We start from the raw sequence: 16,721 nt of genomic DNA, 5'->3' as shown, positions 1-16,721 counted from the left end.
TCTCTCCAAGGGTGGGGGAGGGAGAGGATGGGACATGTTGGAGGGTGGTGTGTCTCTCTGCTCTGTGTCTCAGGGGGAGAGTTTAGGGGGGTGCTGGGTCTCACTGCCCTGTGTCTCAGGGTAGTACGGGGGGGGGGGTGCTGTGTCTCACTGCCCTGTGTCTCGGGGTGGGGGCATAGGGGGTGCTGGGTCTCACAGCCCAGTGTCTCAGGTGGGTGTAGGGGGTATCTTGGAGGTGGGTTAGGAGGGTGCTGGGTCTCAGTACCCTGTATCTCGGAGGGTCACGGAGCGGGTGCTGTGTCTCACAGCCCAGTGTCTCGGGGGGGAGAGTTTAGGGGAGTGCTGGGTCTGACTGACCTCTCTCTTGGAGGGGCACGGGGGGGTGTGGGGTCTGACTGCCCTGTGTCTTGGTGGGGAGTTTTGGGGGGTGCTGAATCTCACTGCCGTGTGTCTTGGGGGGCGCAGAGGGGTGCTGGGTCTCAGTGTCTTGGATGGGGGGGCCACGGAGTGTCACGGAGTCACCAGGGCGATGCTCTGGAACTATTCCCTACAAAGCCAGTAAGGACTCTGGGGGAGCCTCCTCTCTCTGTCTCCAGGGCAAGAAGCTTACACAGCTTCGACCTTCCCGGGTCTGACCTCGGAACATTCAGCATCCTCTGCCCCACAGTGTACTTCCCACAGCAAGTCCGCCCAGGCTGGGCTCCTGGGGAAGCCAGAGGGCCCTGCACCCCAACTCCACAGTCAGCAGTGACTCTCAGCCAGCCGGTAAAACAGGTTTATTAGTCAACAGGAACACAGGGTAGGGCAGATCTTGTTAGCACAGAAATCAGTGACTTTCAGCCAAGTCCATCTTGCGTGGAGGGGAGCCCAGAGCCAGGGTTCTGGTCCTCCCCCTGAGTCCCAAGCCAGCCCACACTTCTAACTGCCTGGCCCCTACCCTGCCCGCTCCTCCTCCTCAGGCCTTTGTCTCACTTCCCAGGCCAAGAGTCACCTGGTGGCGTCCCCCTCCTGGGTCTCAGGTTACGAAGGGGTGGCCAGAGCATACATGCAGGGAGCTGGAGCAACCCCTGCAAAAGTTACACAGGCTTAATCCCACCACCTAGACATTGGTGCAATACACAGGGAAACTGAGGCACACACAGCATTCATGCAAAACTGTAAGACTCACATAACATAACAACATAACAAGGGGAAATTTTGTCACATCTCTCCCCGCTTCAAGACCAAACTGAGCGAGGTCACTTTAGCCAGTGACCTGGGGAAGTTCAGGTCTCCCTCTCCGGAAGATAGCATCAACTATAACATTTGCACTCTCCTTAACGTGGACCACCTCCCTCTCATAATCCTGGTAGGACAGACTTCACCTCAGGAGCTTGAGGTGGCATTGGCCCCTCTCATCTGGTGCAGCCACGGCAGGGTGAATGGTCCGAGTAAACAGCGAAGCGCCGCCCAAATAGATCCAGCTGCAGCCTTTTAGGAGCCCACTCCATGGCCAGGCACTGCTTCTCGATGGCTGCCTAGCCCTGCTCCTGGGACAGCAGCTTCCTGCTTAGGAACATGATGTAGTGTTTCCCCCCCCCTTTGCATTGTGTGGGGAATCGGTGAACACCATAAAGGTCTTGTCAAAGTCTGGGTTTCCCAGCACTGGGCCCTTGACACTGGGTAAAAGAACTACTAGAGCCTCCCCTGGGATAGTGCTTTGGGTGTACTATAGACGGCCGGGATCTAGCCTGGATATGGACAGAGAACTCTTTAATGTTTTTAGGGAAGGAAATACTAATAGGAACTGTGTAATCATGGGAGACTTTAACTTCCCAGATATAGATTGGGGAACAAACGCTAGTAGCAATAATAGGGCTCAGATGTTCCTAGACGTGCTAGCTGATGAATTCCTTCATCAAGTAGTTGCTGAACCGACGAGGGGGGATGCCATTTTAGATTTGGTTTTGGTGAGTAGTGAGGACCTCGTTGAGGAAATGGTTATAGGGGACAACCTTGGCTCGAGTGATCATGAGCTAATTCAGTTTAAACTAAATGGAAAGATTAACAGAACTAAATCGGAGACTAAGGTTTACAGTTTCAAAAGGGCTAACTTTAATAAATTAAGGGGACTAGTTAGGGAAGTGGATTGGACTAACATATTTAGGGATCTAAAGGCGGAAGGCGCCAGGGATTATTTCAAGTTGAAGTTGCAGGAGCTGTCGGAGGCCTGTATCCCGAGAAAGGGAAAACAGTTCGCAGCCAGGAGATTTAGACCGAGCTGGAAGAGCAAGCATCTCAGAGGGATCATTAAGAAAAAACAAAAAGCGTACAGGGAGTGGAAGATGGGAGGGATCAGCAAAGAAACCTACCTTATTGAGGTCAAAGCATGTAGAGATGGAGTGAGAAAGGCCAAAAGCCGTGTAGAGTTGGACCTTGCGAGGGGAATTAAAACCAATAGTAAGAGCTTTTATAGCCATATAAATAGGAAGAAAACAAAGAAAGAAGAAGTGGGAGCACTTAAGACTGTAGATGGAGTGGAGATTAAGGATAATCTAGGCATGGCACAATATCTAAATGAATATTTTGCATCGGTATTTAATGAGGCTAATGAAAGGCTGAGGAATAGTAGAAGCGAGACGGATGGGAATAAAGGAGTGGGGATTGACATTACCGTATCCGAGGTAGAAGCCAAACTCGAACAGCTTAACGGGACTAAATCGGGCAGACTGGATGATCTTCATCCGAGAATATTAAAGGAACTGGCGCGAGAAATTGCAAGCCCGTTAGCGATAATTTTGAATGAATCTGTAAACTCGGGGGTGGTACCATTTGACTGGAGAATAGCTAATGTGGTTCCTATTTTCAAGAAGGGGGAAAAAAGTGACCCAGGTAACTACAGGCCTGTTAGTTTAACATCTGTAATATGCAAGGTCTTGGAAACAATTTTGAAGGAGAAAGTAGTTAAGGACCTTGAGGACAATGCCAATTGGGACAAATTACAACACGGTTTTACGAAAGGTAGATCGTGCCAAACCAACCTGATCTCCTTCTTTGAGAAAGTAACAGATTATTTAGATAAAGGAAATGCGGTGGATCTAATATACCTCGATTTCAGTAAAGCGTTTGATACGGTACCGCATGAGGAATTATTGGTTAAATTGGAAAAGATGGAGATCGATATGAAAATCCAGAGGTGGATAAAGAACTGGTTAAAGGGGAGACTGCCGCGGGTCGTACTGAAAGGTGAACTGTCAGGTTGGAGGGAGGTTACCAGTGGAGTTCCTCAAGGTTCGGTTTTGGGTCCGATTTTATTTAATCTATTCATTACTGACCTCGGAACCAAATGTAGGAGTGGGCTGATAAAGTTTGCGGATGACACAAAGTTGGGAGGTATTGCCAATTCGGAGAAGGATCGGGATATCCTGCAGGGAGATTTAGATGACTTGTAAACTGGAGTAATAGTAATAGGATGAAATTTAATAGTGAGAAGTGTAAGGTTATGCATTTAGGGATAAATAACAAGAATTTTAGTTATAAGCTGGGGACACATCGGTTGGAAGTAACAGAGAAGGAGAAGGACCTCGGAGTCCTGGTTGATCGCAGGATGACTATGAGTCGGCAATGTGACGTGGCCTTGAAAAAAGCCAATGCGATCTTGGGATGCATTAGGCGAGGTATTTCTAGTAGGGATAAGGAGGTGCTGGTTCCGTTATACAAGGCACTGGTGAGACCTCATTTGGAGTACTGTGTGCAGTTCTGGTCTCCCATGTTTAAAAAGGATGAAATCAAACTGGAACGGGTACAGAGAAGGGCCCTAGGATGATCTGAGGAATGGAAAATCTGTCGTGTGAAAGGAGACTCGAGGAGCTCGGTTTGTTTACCTTAACCAAAAGAAGGCTGAGGGGGGATATGATTGCTCTCTTTAAATATATCAGAGGGATAAATACCAGGGAGGGAGAGGAATTATTTCAGCTCAGTACTAATGTGGACATGAGAACGAATGGATATAAACTGGCCGTCGGGAAGTTTAGGCTTGAAATTAGACGAAGGTTTCTAACCATCAGAGGGGTGAAGTTTTGGAACAGCCTTCTGAGGGAAACAGTGGGGGTGAAAGACCTCTCTGGCTTTAAGATTAAGCTTGATAAGTTTATGGAGGGGATGGTTTGATGGGATAAAGTGATTTTAGTCAATAGGTCAATAACGTGCCATTGCTGGTAATTAGCAACAATGGTCAATGATGGGATATTAAAAGTTACTAAAGAAAACTTTTTCCAGAGGGTCTGGCTAGAGAATCTTGCCTGCATGCTCGGGGTTCAGCTGATCGCCATATTTTCCTCCAGAGTAGATTGGCAGAGGCCCTGGAGGTTTTTCGCCTTCCTCTGCAGCATGGGGCAGGGGTCGCTTGCTGGAGGATTCTCAGCGATTTGAAGTCTTTAAATCATGATTTGGGGACTTCAACAGCTGAGTCAAGGGAGAGAATTCTTCCAGGAGTGGGTGGGTCAGCTTTTGTGGCTCGCATCATGCGGGAGGTCAGACTAGATGATCATAATGGTCCCTTCTGACCTTAGAGTCTATGAGTCTATGAATCCTCCTCCAGCGTGCAGAGAGCCCTCTGGCACTGCCCAGTCCAGACCAGCTTATCTGGCTTACCTTTCTTGCATAGCTCAGTGATGGGAGCTGACACAGAGCTAACATGGGGCATAAACCTCCAGGAGTGCTCCGCCATCCTAATAAAGGCCTGGGCCCGTTTCTTAGTCTGGGGAGCAAGCCAGTCTCTGATTGCCCCCACTTTGGCTGGCTCTGGCTTTAGGCAGCCGGTCCCCACCTTGTGGTCCAGGTACGACACCTCTGCCATCCCCACCTTGCACATCCCAGCTTTTACAGTCAGCCTTGCATCCGGGAGGCGACCCAGCCACCTCTTCACCTGGGACACCTGGTCCTCCCAGGTCTGGCTAATGGCACAAATATCATCAATGTACGCAAGGGTAAAATTATCCATCCCCCTCAGTAACTGATCCACCTGGCGTTGGTAGGTGACCGGTGCCTCCTTGAGGCCGAAAGGTAGGACTAGGGACTTGTACAGCCCCTAAGGGGTGACAAAAGCAGGTTTCAACCTGGCATCTGTGTCATGGAGTCCCCAGGCGATGCTCTGGAACTGCTCCCCACAAAGCCAGTGAGGACTTTGGGGAGCCTCCTCTCCCTCGGAGCAGACTGTCTTCAGGGCAAGAAGCTCACATGGCTTCACCTCCTGGGTCTCTCCTGGGAGCATTCAGCATATGCCCCTCCGTGCGCTTCCCACAGTGAGTCTGCCCCAGCGGGGTCCTAGGGAAGCCAGAAGGTCCTTCACGCACCCCCACTTCGCAGTCAGACATGACTCTCAGCCAGCCAGTAAAACAGAGGTTTATTAGATGACAGGACCTCGGTCTAAAACAGAGCTTGTAGGTACAAAGAACCAGACCCCTCAGCCGGATCCATCCTGGGGTCCCGTGAGCCAGACACCCCCATCTTCTGCCCTCACTCCTAGTCCCCAGCCAGCTCCAAACTGAAACCTCCTCCCCCCGGACCCTCCTCCTCTCGGCTTTGTCTCTTTCCCTGGCCAGGAGGTCACCTGATCTCTTTGTTCACCTTTAGCTATCCCCTTGCAAGGGAGGAAGGGCCCTGGCCATTTGTTACTAGGAGACAGAGGGTAGGTGATTTATGCACACTGGCCTTTATCCCATCACCTAGAGACTTAATAAATGCACAGGGGAATGCATAGGGGAAACTGAGGCACCCACACAGTATTAGGGGAAACATTAAGAACAGTCCCACTTCGTCACAATCTGCGAGTAACCTTTGGTGAAATCCCTGGTCATGGGGTACCAAGTCCCCCCCCAACTTGTCTAGGATCTCATCAGGCCTCAATATGGGCAGACATGGTGATGGCCTTGAGCTTCCGATAGGCCACACAGAATCGGCCCATCTTTCCTGGGGACTACGGGAGAGGCCCCCGGGAGAGGTCCCCGGGGCTGGTGGATCACCCCTAAAGCCAGCATGTCTCTGACTTCTCCCTCCTGGGCCTGGGCTGTGTTCCCCGTTACTCTGAATGGGGAACACCTGATGGGAGGGCCGGCTCCCATTTCCACCCAGTGGACAGCTCGGTTAGTGAGCCCAGGCTGTTTGGAAAACAGCTGTGGGTACGAATGCAGCACCTCTCTGATCTCTGCCTGCTGGGCAGGGGTTAACTGGTCAGAGAGGGGAACTGATTCCAGCAAGGGGCCAGCTCTGGTTTCAGGGACCACACACGGCCAGTACCAGCCTCTCCCTGTCACAGTACAGCTCCATCATGTTGACCTTGTTCCCTGGTGGCTGTGAGCCCGATTGGGCAGTTCCATCACATTGTTCTTCTCATTCACCTGCTGGATGACCTTGAAGGGCCCGTCCCAGGCAGCTTGCAGCTTATTCTTTCTCACCGGGACGAGACCCATCACCTGCTCCCAGTGCCTCCCTGGGGCCCTGGCTAGGTTCTCCCAGTGCCTCCCTGGGGCCCTGGCTAGGTTCTCCCTGGCCAGACCCATGAGCTCAGCGAGCTTTTCCCAGAAAGTCAGTACATACTCCACCACTGATTCTCCATCGGGAGTGGCCTTCCCTCCCATCTGTCCCTCACCAAGTCCAGGGCCACCTTCTGAAAAGGCTCATCTATGACAGACAGGTGTCCCAAGGCTGCTTTACCCTTGTCCCAGGCCATTTGCACCCTCTGGACAAGGCAGCCCTGGTTGGCAGCTGTCCCCCCTGGCTGTGGTTCCCCACACTCAGCTGGGGTCTCTGATCCCCCTGGGCTCAGCTCTGCCCCTGCTGTCCCAGTGAGGGCAAGGCAGGAAGCCCGCTGCTTTGCTCACAGCATCAGAGCCAGCGTGAGCCACCTCCCCCGTGTGCAGGGGGGCAGGGAGCATCTCTCTGTCCCACTCAGCTCCAGGGCTCTGGTTACAGACAGGCAGGTGGTCAAAAAAGCAAACAGGAGGTTAGGAATCATTAAAAAGGAGATAGAGAATAAAAAGGAGACTATATTATTGCCCTTATATAAATTGATGGTACGCCCACATCTCGAATACTGCATACAGATGTGGTGTCCTCATCTCAAAAAAGATATATTGGCACTAGAAAAGGTTCAGAGAAGGGCAACTAAAATGATTAAGGGTTTGGAACGGGTCCCATATGAGGAGAGATTAAAGAGGCTAGAACTTTTCAGCTTGGAAAAGAGGAGACTAAGGGGGGATATGATAAAGGTATATAAAATCATGAGTGATGTGGAGAAAGTAGATAAGGAAAAGTTATTTACTTATTCCCATAATACAAGAACTAGAGGTCACCAAATGAAATTAATAGGCAGCAGGTTTAAAACAAATACAAGGAAGTTCTTCTTCACGCAGCGCACAGTCAACTTGTGGAACTCCTTACCTGAGGAGGTTGGGAAGGCTAGGACTATAACAGGGTTTAAAAGAGAACTGGATAAATTCATGGAGGTTAAGTCCATTAATGGCTATTAGCCAGGACGGGTAAGGAATGGTGTCCCTAGCCTCTGTTTGTTAGAGGGTGGAGATGGATGGCAGGAGAGAGATCACTTGATCATTACCTCTTAGGTTCACTTCCTCTGGGGCACCTGGCATTGGCCACTGTCGGTAGACAGGATACTGGGCTAGATGGACCTTTGGTCTGACCCAGTACGGCCGTTCTTATGTATCCTGAGCCTAGCTGCTCCTTTCCACGGCCAGCAGGTCATTTGCATTTTCACTGACCACTTCAGTCTCAGCCAATTGGTTCCCTGGATTCAAATTCAAATCCTCAGCCATTTCAGGAGCAGGGCCTGGATCCTGTCCCAAATAGATACAGTTACCCCCCAACAGGACTTCACAGCTGATATCTTGGAGAACCCCAACTACCAGCCAGCCTGGCCCCTCCTGGGTCTGCACAGGGATCCGGGCCATAGGCAGGGCGAGGGGCTTCCTCCCTGGGACCTTCACCCACGTCACAAGCCCTGCAGCATCTGGTGAAGCTGCACTATCTGGGGCCTGACAACAGTTCTCTATGTCCCAGGATCTCACCACCCCAGGAATGTCTGCCACCCCGCCCATCTGACTAAACAGCTCTATGGCCTTGGGACCCAGGAAGGGGACTAGCCTTTCCTGTCTCTCATGGTCCTCTGACTCCTTCGATCTCAGCTCCAATTCCATCCATCTCAGATCTACCGATGGGGAACCCAGTGGAGACCCCCCTGCTGGTCAGGGACACGGGTCTCCAGGACACTAGGCTGCTCCCAGCCTATCTTGTGGCCCCAGCTGGGTTAGGAACCGGCTCCTTAAAGCGATCCTCGTCTTCCAACTGAGCAATCAGCTGTGCCTTAATGAGCTTTCCAATACACAGCCCCCTCTCTCTGCACAGCTCTACAATGTCCTTCTTAAGGAGATGGTTATAGACCATCTCCACGCTGTTCCCAAGTGGTCACAGACTCACAGGCCTGTGCCGTGGGAGGAACCTGTGACGTTGTGCAGTCTATATGGTTTTATAAAAAATGGTAATGAGTGAATATTATGTAACTGGAATATGCTTCATGCAAAAGGTCTCTTGTAAGGTATCATTACAAAGCTTATAATCTACTGAGTGTGATCTTCCTATTTGTATAAATGTACCACTCTTGTATCTGGAACTAGAAATATGAAATATAACTCTGAGGGCCTATTGTAATTATGCAAAGTGGTTTGGAATCTTGATGACTCCCATTAACCAGGACCATTGTCTGCAGGTGGCTGTGTTTAACTGTAAGTCTTCCTGTATATGTGTGAGCTGGCAAGTCGGCAATGAAGTCTTGCAGTGACATGTGATCATGTCACCTGAACTGGAATCCACCTTTAACCTGGTGCTTTTCCAGTGAGGTGGGGTGGAAACCCAGAGAGACAAAGGATTCCCGCCTTATGCAAAAGATATATAAAGGGGTGGAAGAGAACAGAGAAGGAGAGGAGCCATCATGAAGAATCCCCTACCTATCACCTGAGCTGGAACAAGAGCTGTGCCAGGGGAAAGAATTGTGCCCAGGCCTGGAAGGTGTCCAGTCTGAGAAAAAACTTACTGAAGCATCTCTGAGGGTGAAATTATCTGTATTCAGTTTGATTAGACATTTTATTTTATTTTGCTTGGTGACTTACTTTATTCTGTCTGTTACTACACCTCTACCCCGATATAACGCGACCCGATATAACACGAATTTGGATATAACGCGGCAAAGCAGTGCTTGGGGGAGAGGGGGCTGTGCACTCCTGTGGATCAAAGCAAGTGGTAAGATTTTTTGGCTCCCGAGGACAGTGTTATATCGGGGTAGAGGTGTACTTGGAATCACTTAAACAGGGCCGGCTCCAAGTTTTTTGCCGCCCCAAGCAAAAACAATTTCCCGTGCCCCCCCGGCTCCACCCCAACTCCGCCCCTTCCCTGCTCCATTCCAACCCCTTCCCCAAATCCCTGGCCCCGCCTCCTCCCCTGGGCGCGCCACATTTCCCCTCCTACCCCTCCCTCCCAGGCTTGCCACAAAACAGCTGATTCGCGCAGCAAACCTGGAAGGGAGGGGGGAGAAGCGGAGTGGCAGTGCTCTCGGGGGAGCAGGCGGCAGTGGAGCGGAGGTGAGCTGGCGGGGGGAGCAGTTCCTCTGCCCCCCCCCGGGTCACTTCCTGCGGCCCTCCCCGCACCCCCCACCACCACCACCACAGCTCATTTCCGTTCAGGGCCAGCTCCTGGCTTTTTGCGCCCCATGCAAAAAAAAAAAAAGGAGCCGGAGTGCCGCCCCTTGGAAAGTGCCGCCCCAAGCACATGCTTGGAGCGCTGGTGCCTAGAGCCGGCCCTGCACTTAAATCCGACTTTGAGTTAATTAATAAGTCAAAAGTGATTTTATTAAATACAGAGTATGTATTAATACCTGGGGGAGCAAACAACTGTGCATCTCTCTCAGTGTTATAGAGGGCGAACAATTTATGAGTTTACCCTGCATAAGCTTTATACAGAGTAAAACGGGTTTATTTGGGTTTAGACCCCATTGGGAGTTGGGCATCTGAATGCTAAAGACAAGCACACTTCTGTGAGCTGTTTTCAGGTAAACTTGCAGCTCTGGGGCAAGTAATTCAGACCCTGGGTCTTTGTTGGAGCAGACGGGAGTGTCTGGCTCAGCAAGACAGGGTGCTGGAGTCCTGAGCTGGCAGGGAAAACAGGAGCAGAGGTAGTCTTGGCATATCAGTTGGCAGCTCCCAGGAGGGTTTCTGTGATCCAACCCATCACAGAACCCCTTCAGTGCAACAGCCTTATCGGGGGTACACTCTCTCTCGGGGTTGAGCCATAGGCTCCTCCACCTCCTGGAACCGCACCTCTCTGAGCCTTCAGCATGCCTGTCCCCAGGGCCGGTGCAAGGATATCTTGCGCCCTAGGCGAAACTTCCACCTTGCGCCCCTCCTCCTCCCCCCCGCCTCCCCGGAGCATCGCTTATTATAAACTTTCAAAAATGAATACAATAGTGTAAAAAAAAATTGGGGGGCACCGCTTTTTGGCGCCCCCAAATCTTGGCAACCTAAGCGGCTGCCTAGTTCACCTAGCAGTTACACCGGCCCTGCCTGTCCCTCAGACTCTCAGGCCTCTGCTCTCTCAGCTCCCCACTATCCCTGGGAGGAACCCCTTCAGTGCGACAGCCCATCTCGGGGGTCCACCTCTCTCGGGGTTAAGCCTCCGCCTGGAACCGCACCTTTTGGAGCCTCCAGCATGCACGTCTCTTGCTAATCCCCCTTCGTTTTACTGTTCTCCAGTCACTTACTGCAGGATGCTGTCCAGGGGGTGCAGTTTATCCCACCACTGCCACCGGTTGTCACGGAGTCACCAGGGCGATGCTCTGGAACTATTCCCTAGGAAGCCAGTAAGGACTCTGGGGGAGCCTCCTCTCTCTGTCTCCAGGGCAAGAAGCTTACACAGCTTCGACCTTCCCGGGTCTGACCTCGGAGCATTCAGCATCCTCTGCCCCACAGTGTACTTCCTACAGCAAGTCCGCCCAGGCTGGGCTCCTGGGGAAGCCAGAGGGCCCTGCACCCCAACTCCACAGTCAGCAGTGACTCTCAGCCAGCCGGTAAAACAGAAGGTTTATTAGTCGACAGGAACACAGCGTAGGGCAGAACTTGTTAGCACAGAAATCAGTGACTTTCAGCCAAGTCCATCTCAGGGGGAGGGGATCCCAGAGCCAGGGCGCTGGTCCTCCCCCTGAGTCCCAAGCCAGCCCACGCTTCTAACTACCTGGCCCCTACCCTGCCCGCTCCTCCTCCTCGGGCCTTTGTCTCGCTTCCCGGGCCAAGAGTCACCTGGTTGCATCCCCCTCCTGGGTCTCAGGTTATGAAGGAGTGGCCAGAGCATACATGCAGGCAGATGGAGCAACCCCCGCAAAAGTCACACAGGCTTAATTCCCTGTGTATTGCACCAATGTCTAGGTGTGTATACACAGGGAAACTGAGGCACACAGCATCCATGCAAAACAGTATTATAGAATCATTGAATCTCAGGGTCGGAAGGGACCTCAGGAGGTCATCTAGTCCAACCCCCTGCTCAAAGCAGGATCAACACTAACTAAATTATCCCAGGGCTTCATCAAGTCTGACCTTAAAAACCTCTAAGGAAGGAGATTGCACCCCTCCCTAGGTAACCCATTCCAGTGCTTCACCACCCTCCTAGTGAAAAAGTTTTTCCTAATATCCAACCTAAACCTCCCCCATTGCAACTTGAGACTGTTACTCCTTGTTCTGTCGTCTGCTACCACTGAGAACAGTCTAGATCCATCCTCTTTGGAACCCCCTTTCAGGTAGTTGAAAGCAGCTATCAAATCCCCCCTCATTCTTCTCTTCTGCAGACTAAATAATCCCAGTTCCCTCAGCCTCTCCTCATAAATCGTGTGCTCCAGCCTCCTAATCATTTTTGTTGCCCTCCGCTGGACTCTTTCCAATTTTTCCACATCCTTCTTGTAGTGTGGGGCCCAAAACTGGACACAGTACTCCAGATGAGGCCTCACCAATGTCGAATAGAGGGGAATGATCACGTCCCTCGATCTGCTGGCAATGCCCCTACTTATACAGCCCAAAATGCCATTAGCCTTCTTGGCAACAAGGGCACACTGTTGACTCATATCCAGCTTCTCGTCCACTGTAACCCCTAGGTCATAGAATCATAGAATCATAGACTATCAGGATTGGAAGGGACCTCAAGAGGTCATCTAGTCCAACCCCCTGCTCAAAGCAGGACCAATTCCCAACTAAATCATCCCAGCCAGGGCTTTGTCAATCCGGGCCTTAAAAACCTCCAAGGAAGGAGATTCCACCACCTCCCTAGGTAACCCATTCCAGTGCTTCATTACCCTCCTAGTGAAATAGTGTTTCCTAATATCCAACCTGGACCTCCCCCATTGCAACTTGAGACCATTGCTCCTTGTTCTGTCATCTGCCACCACTGAGAACAGCCGAGCTCCATCCTCTTTGGAACCCCCCGTTCAGGTAGTTGAAGGCTGCTATCAAATCCCCCCTCATTCTTCTCTTCTGGAGACTAAACAATCCCAGTTCCCTCAGCCTCTCCTCATAAGTCATGTGCTCCAGCCCCCTAATCATTTTTGTTGCCCTCCATTGGACTCTTTCCAATTTTTCCACATCCTTCTTGTAGTGTGGGGCCCAAAACTGGACACAGTATTCTAGATGAGGCCTCACCAATGTCGAATAAAGGGGAACAATCACGTTCCTCGATCTGCTGGCAATGCCCCTACTTATACAGCCCAAAATGCCGTTAGCCTTCTTGGCAACAAGAGCACACTATTGACTCATATCCAGCTTCTCGTCCACTGTGACCCCTAGGTCCTTTTCTGCAGAACTGCTACCTAGCCATTCGGTCCCTAGTCTGTAGCAGTGCAGGGGATTCTTCCGTCCTAAGTGCAGGACTCTGCACTTGTCCTTGTTGAACCTCATTAGGTTTTTTTTGGCCCAATCCTCTAATTTGTCTAGGTCCCTCTGTATCCGATCCCTACCCTCTAGTGTATCTACCACGCCTCCTAGTTTAGTGTCATCTGCAAACTTGCTGAGAGTGCAGTCCACGCCATCCTCCAGATCATTAATGAAGATATTGAACAAAACCGGCCCCAGGACTGACCCTTGGGGCACTCCGCTTGATACCAGCTGCCAACTAGACATGGAGCCATTGATCACTACCCGTTGAGCCTGATGATCTAGCCAGCTTTCTATCCAACTTATAGTCCATTCACCCAGCCCATACTTCTTTAACTTGCCGGCAAGAGTACTGTGGAAGACTGTATCAAAAGCTTTGCTAAAGTCAAGGAATAACACGTCCACTGCTTTCCCCTCATCCACGGCGCCAGTTATCTCCTCATAGAAGGCAATTAGGTTAGTCAGGCATGACTTGCCCTTGGTGAATCCATGCTGACTGTTCCTGATCACCTTCCTCTCCTCGAAGTGCTTCAGAATTGATTCCTTGAGGAATCCCCACTTTGTCAAACGGGGGTTTCTGGGTCTCACTGCCCTGTGTCTCAGGGAGGTACGGGGGGATACTGAGTCTCACTGCCCTGTGTCTTGGGGGGTACCAGAGAGCTGCTCTGTCTCAGGGGTGGGGTACAGGGAGGGTGCTGTGTCTCACTTCCCTGTGTCTCAGGGGGGCACAGGGGGGTGCTGGGTCTCACAGCCCAGTGTCTCGGGGGGGAGGTTCAAGGGGAATGTGGGGTCTTACTGGCCAGTGTCTCGGAGGAACAGGGGGGTGCTGCGTCTCACTGTCCTGTGTCTCGGGGAGGGGTGTAGGAGGGTGTAACGAAGCGGCCTTTGGCGGGACACTACTGAGAATATCAATTCAGGACAAATTACTTAGAGCAGGGCACTCACAACCCAAGGCTGGGGGTCCTTCACTACTAAGGCATCACTAAACCAGCCAGATAGAGAGGACTTCGGTTTTATCCCACTGGCTAACCAGAAGTCATACAAGCAATTCCCTCAGACACTCCAGTTTCCCAGTATCCCCACCAGGGCCACTCCTTATGGGGGATGAATGGTTATGAAAACCAATACCCCAGTAAAAGAAAAAAGATTCTCCCAATCCCAAAGGCCTGAGCCCCAGACCCAGGTCAATATACCAGTCAGATCTTACCCACAAATCACGCTGTTGCCAATCCTTTAGGATCTAAAATCTAAATGTTTATTCATAAAAAGAAAGAAATACAGATGAGAGTTAAAATTGGTTAAATGGAACCAATTACACACAGTAATGGCAAAGTTCGTGGTTCAAGCTTGTAGCAGTGATGAAATAAACTGCAGGTTTAAATCAAGTCTCTGGAGCATCCCCAGCTGGGATGGGTCATTCAGTCCTTTGTTCAGAGCTTCAGTTTGTAGCAAAGTCCCTCCGGAGGTAAGAAGCAGGATTGAAGACAAAATGGAGGGATTTCCAGGGCCTTTTATATCCTCTGCCAATGTGGAAGGACACCCCTTTGTTCTTACTGTGGAAAATCACAGCAGCAAGATGGAGTTTGGAGTCACATGGGTAAATCACATGCATGACTCTTTACAGGTAGAGCAGCCATTGGTCACATGCTACCTTGAAAGTTCCCAGGAAAACTCAGATGTGGATTGGCATCTCCCAAAGTCCATTGTCAGTTAAGTGTTTCTTCATTAGGCACTTACTGAGAATAGTCCTTTCTCAAGAAGCTGACCAAATGCTTCACTAATGCTACTTAGAATCAAACATTGAGATACAAGTACATAGCCTATATTCATAACTTCACATACAAAAATGATACACACATACAGACAGTATAATCATAACCAGCAAATTGCAACCTTTTCATAGACACCTTACTTGATCTCCTTTGTACCAGATTTGGTGCAACTCTAGGATCTTATTAGCAACAATGATCTATACGGTCACAGTTCATGTCAATAACGTCACAGGGAGCGCTGGGTCTCACTGGCTAGTGTCTCAGGGGGAACAGGGTCTCACTGCCCTGTGTCTTGGGGGGACACAGCAGGTTCCTGGGTCTCACTGCCCTGTGTCTCGGGGAGGGAGTTAGTGGGGTGCTGTGTCTGACTGCCCAGTGTCTCGGGGGGGGGGGAGGTTTTAGGGGGTACTGGGTCTGACTGCCCCATGTCTGCAGGGGGGAGCCGGCGTTGCAGAGGCCTGAGGTGCTGCGGGATTTCTCACGCTCGTCATCTAGCGCCAGCAGCTTCGGCAGCGTTGTGGAGGAGAACGAGGGTGCTGACGATGACACGGGCGCGGTAAGTCAGGATGGAGCTTGGTGCACTGGCCCCTTTCCCTGACCTCTCAGCCTCGGGCTGGAGGGGCCCTCGCTGCACAGGTCAGGTCCCTGCTGGCCACAGGGCACTGAGGGGGGATCGCAGCCATGGAGCCTGTCTCCTGAGTGGGGGGTCCCTGTCAGGCGGGACGGGGGGGCTCAGCGGCTGGGGAGGACCCAGCATCCTCAGCTGGGAGGGGACTCTAAGTCTTCCAGGAAGAGCCCATTTCCGGAGCTCATCAGCCGGGGAGTGTCTGCCTCACCGCCCCCCATCCCTTTCCTGTGTGTGCTGCAGGAGAGCCAGGCCTTGGGAACGCCCCACAAGCGAGACTCCTTCATCTACAGCACGTGGCTGGATGACAGCCTCAGCACTGCCAGCGGGGGGAGCTCTCCAGGTACCCGACCGGGACCCCACCCAGTGCGGCCCCAGCCACCGCCGGCCCCTACTCCCACACCACCTGCCCCCTCCCCCTTTCCTCTGTGCCCTCCCCCGGCGCTGCCTCTCTGAGATCCTCCTGATGCATCTATGGGGCAGGAGCCTGGCCTCTGCCACAGACCTGCCAGCAGGGGGCTGCAATCACACTGCCGAGTGCCCCCCCCCCCGCCACCTCCCTGTTCACACACTCTGCCAAGCACCATACCATGGCACAGCGACCCCTGCTGTAGCACCTCAAGCTTCTGCGTTTGCCTGAGTGTCTACCTGAGAGCTGTGCACCTACCTTGCCAGCGAACAGCTCTGGGGATGGGCAAGATAGCCTGGCATCTGGGGCTGGGTGCGCCAAAGGGGCAGATGATAATCACTAGCTCTTGTATAACATGTCAAAGCGGTTGGGCGCTCAGATGCCATTAGCAGGGGGATCTGAGTCTCCATTTTACAGATGGGGGAACTGAGGCACCCAAGTTCACACAGCAGGCCTCTGGCAGAGCTGGGAATAGAGTCCAGGTCTCTTGAATCCCAGTGTAGTGCACTGTCCATTAGGCTGCACTGCTTCCCATGCTGGGTGGAGAGCTGGGGGGGTTGGGGCATACACACAGTTTGGGGAGTGGAGCCTCAGGAGCCCGTAGCATCAGGAAAAGAACTGCAAGGGTTCCAATTTTCCAGCTGGCTGGAAATCTTCCTGCTGCCGGCTGGGCAGCCTGCTCAGGGGGGCACTAGAAATCCCACAGCAGGGAGATGCTGCTGGTGGGGTGTCGGGGGAAAGGCAGAGCCCCGAGTTCAGGCCATGGCAGGGCTGAAGCTGCCGTCTCTGCTCATGCTGCTCTACGCTGCTGGAGATAGCACAGCTAGCTGGTAATGCGAAGCACGCTGGGTTTGGCTTCAGTGTAGCCAGGTTCTTTGGTGCCTCTCGGGAAGCGTCAAGCAGCCTTAAAGGGGAGCAGAAATGGCGCCCAGTGAAGCCTGCATGTGCAGGGGGCTTCC

The 16,721-nt window shown here is 52.0% G+C and overlaps 1 protein-coding gene across 5 annotated transcripts in view; it reads left to right on the top strand.

Annotated features, from left to right (window-relative positions):
- The window catches only part of RAP1GAP (RAP1 GTPase activating protein), a 185,412-nt gene that overhangs the window by 161,410 nt on the left and 7,281 nt on the right, over positions 1 to 16,721 (top strand). For all 5 annotated transcript variants that reach the window (XM_054009445.1, XM_054009444.1, XM_054009446.1 and 2 more), the window contains 2 exons: positions 15,164 to 15,284; positions 15,597 to 15,696. In XM_054009445.1, the coding sequence (XP_053865420.1) occupies positions 15,164 to 15,284; positions 15,597 to 15,696 (221 nt within the window). The remainder of the gene's footprint in view (positions 1 to 15,163; positions 15,285 to 15,596; positions 15,697 to 16,721) is intronic.

The sequence above is a fragment of the Malaclemys terrapin genome, chromosome 19, assembly GCF_027887155.1.
Source record: "Malaclemys terrapin pileata isolate rMalTer1 chromosome 19, rMalTer1.hap1, whole genome shotgun sequence".
In the NCBI taxonomy this organism is placed as follows: domain Eukaryota; kingdom Metazoa; phylum Chordata; order Testudines; family Emydidae; genus Malaclemys; species Malaclemys terrapin.
The sequence above is the reverse complement of the archived record's forward strand: the minus strand, read 5'-3'. Positions and strand labels throughout refer to the sequence as shown.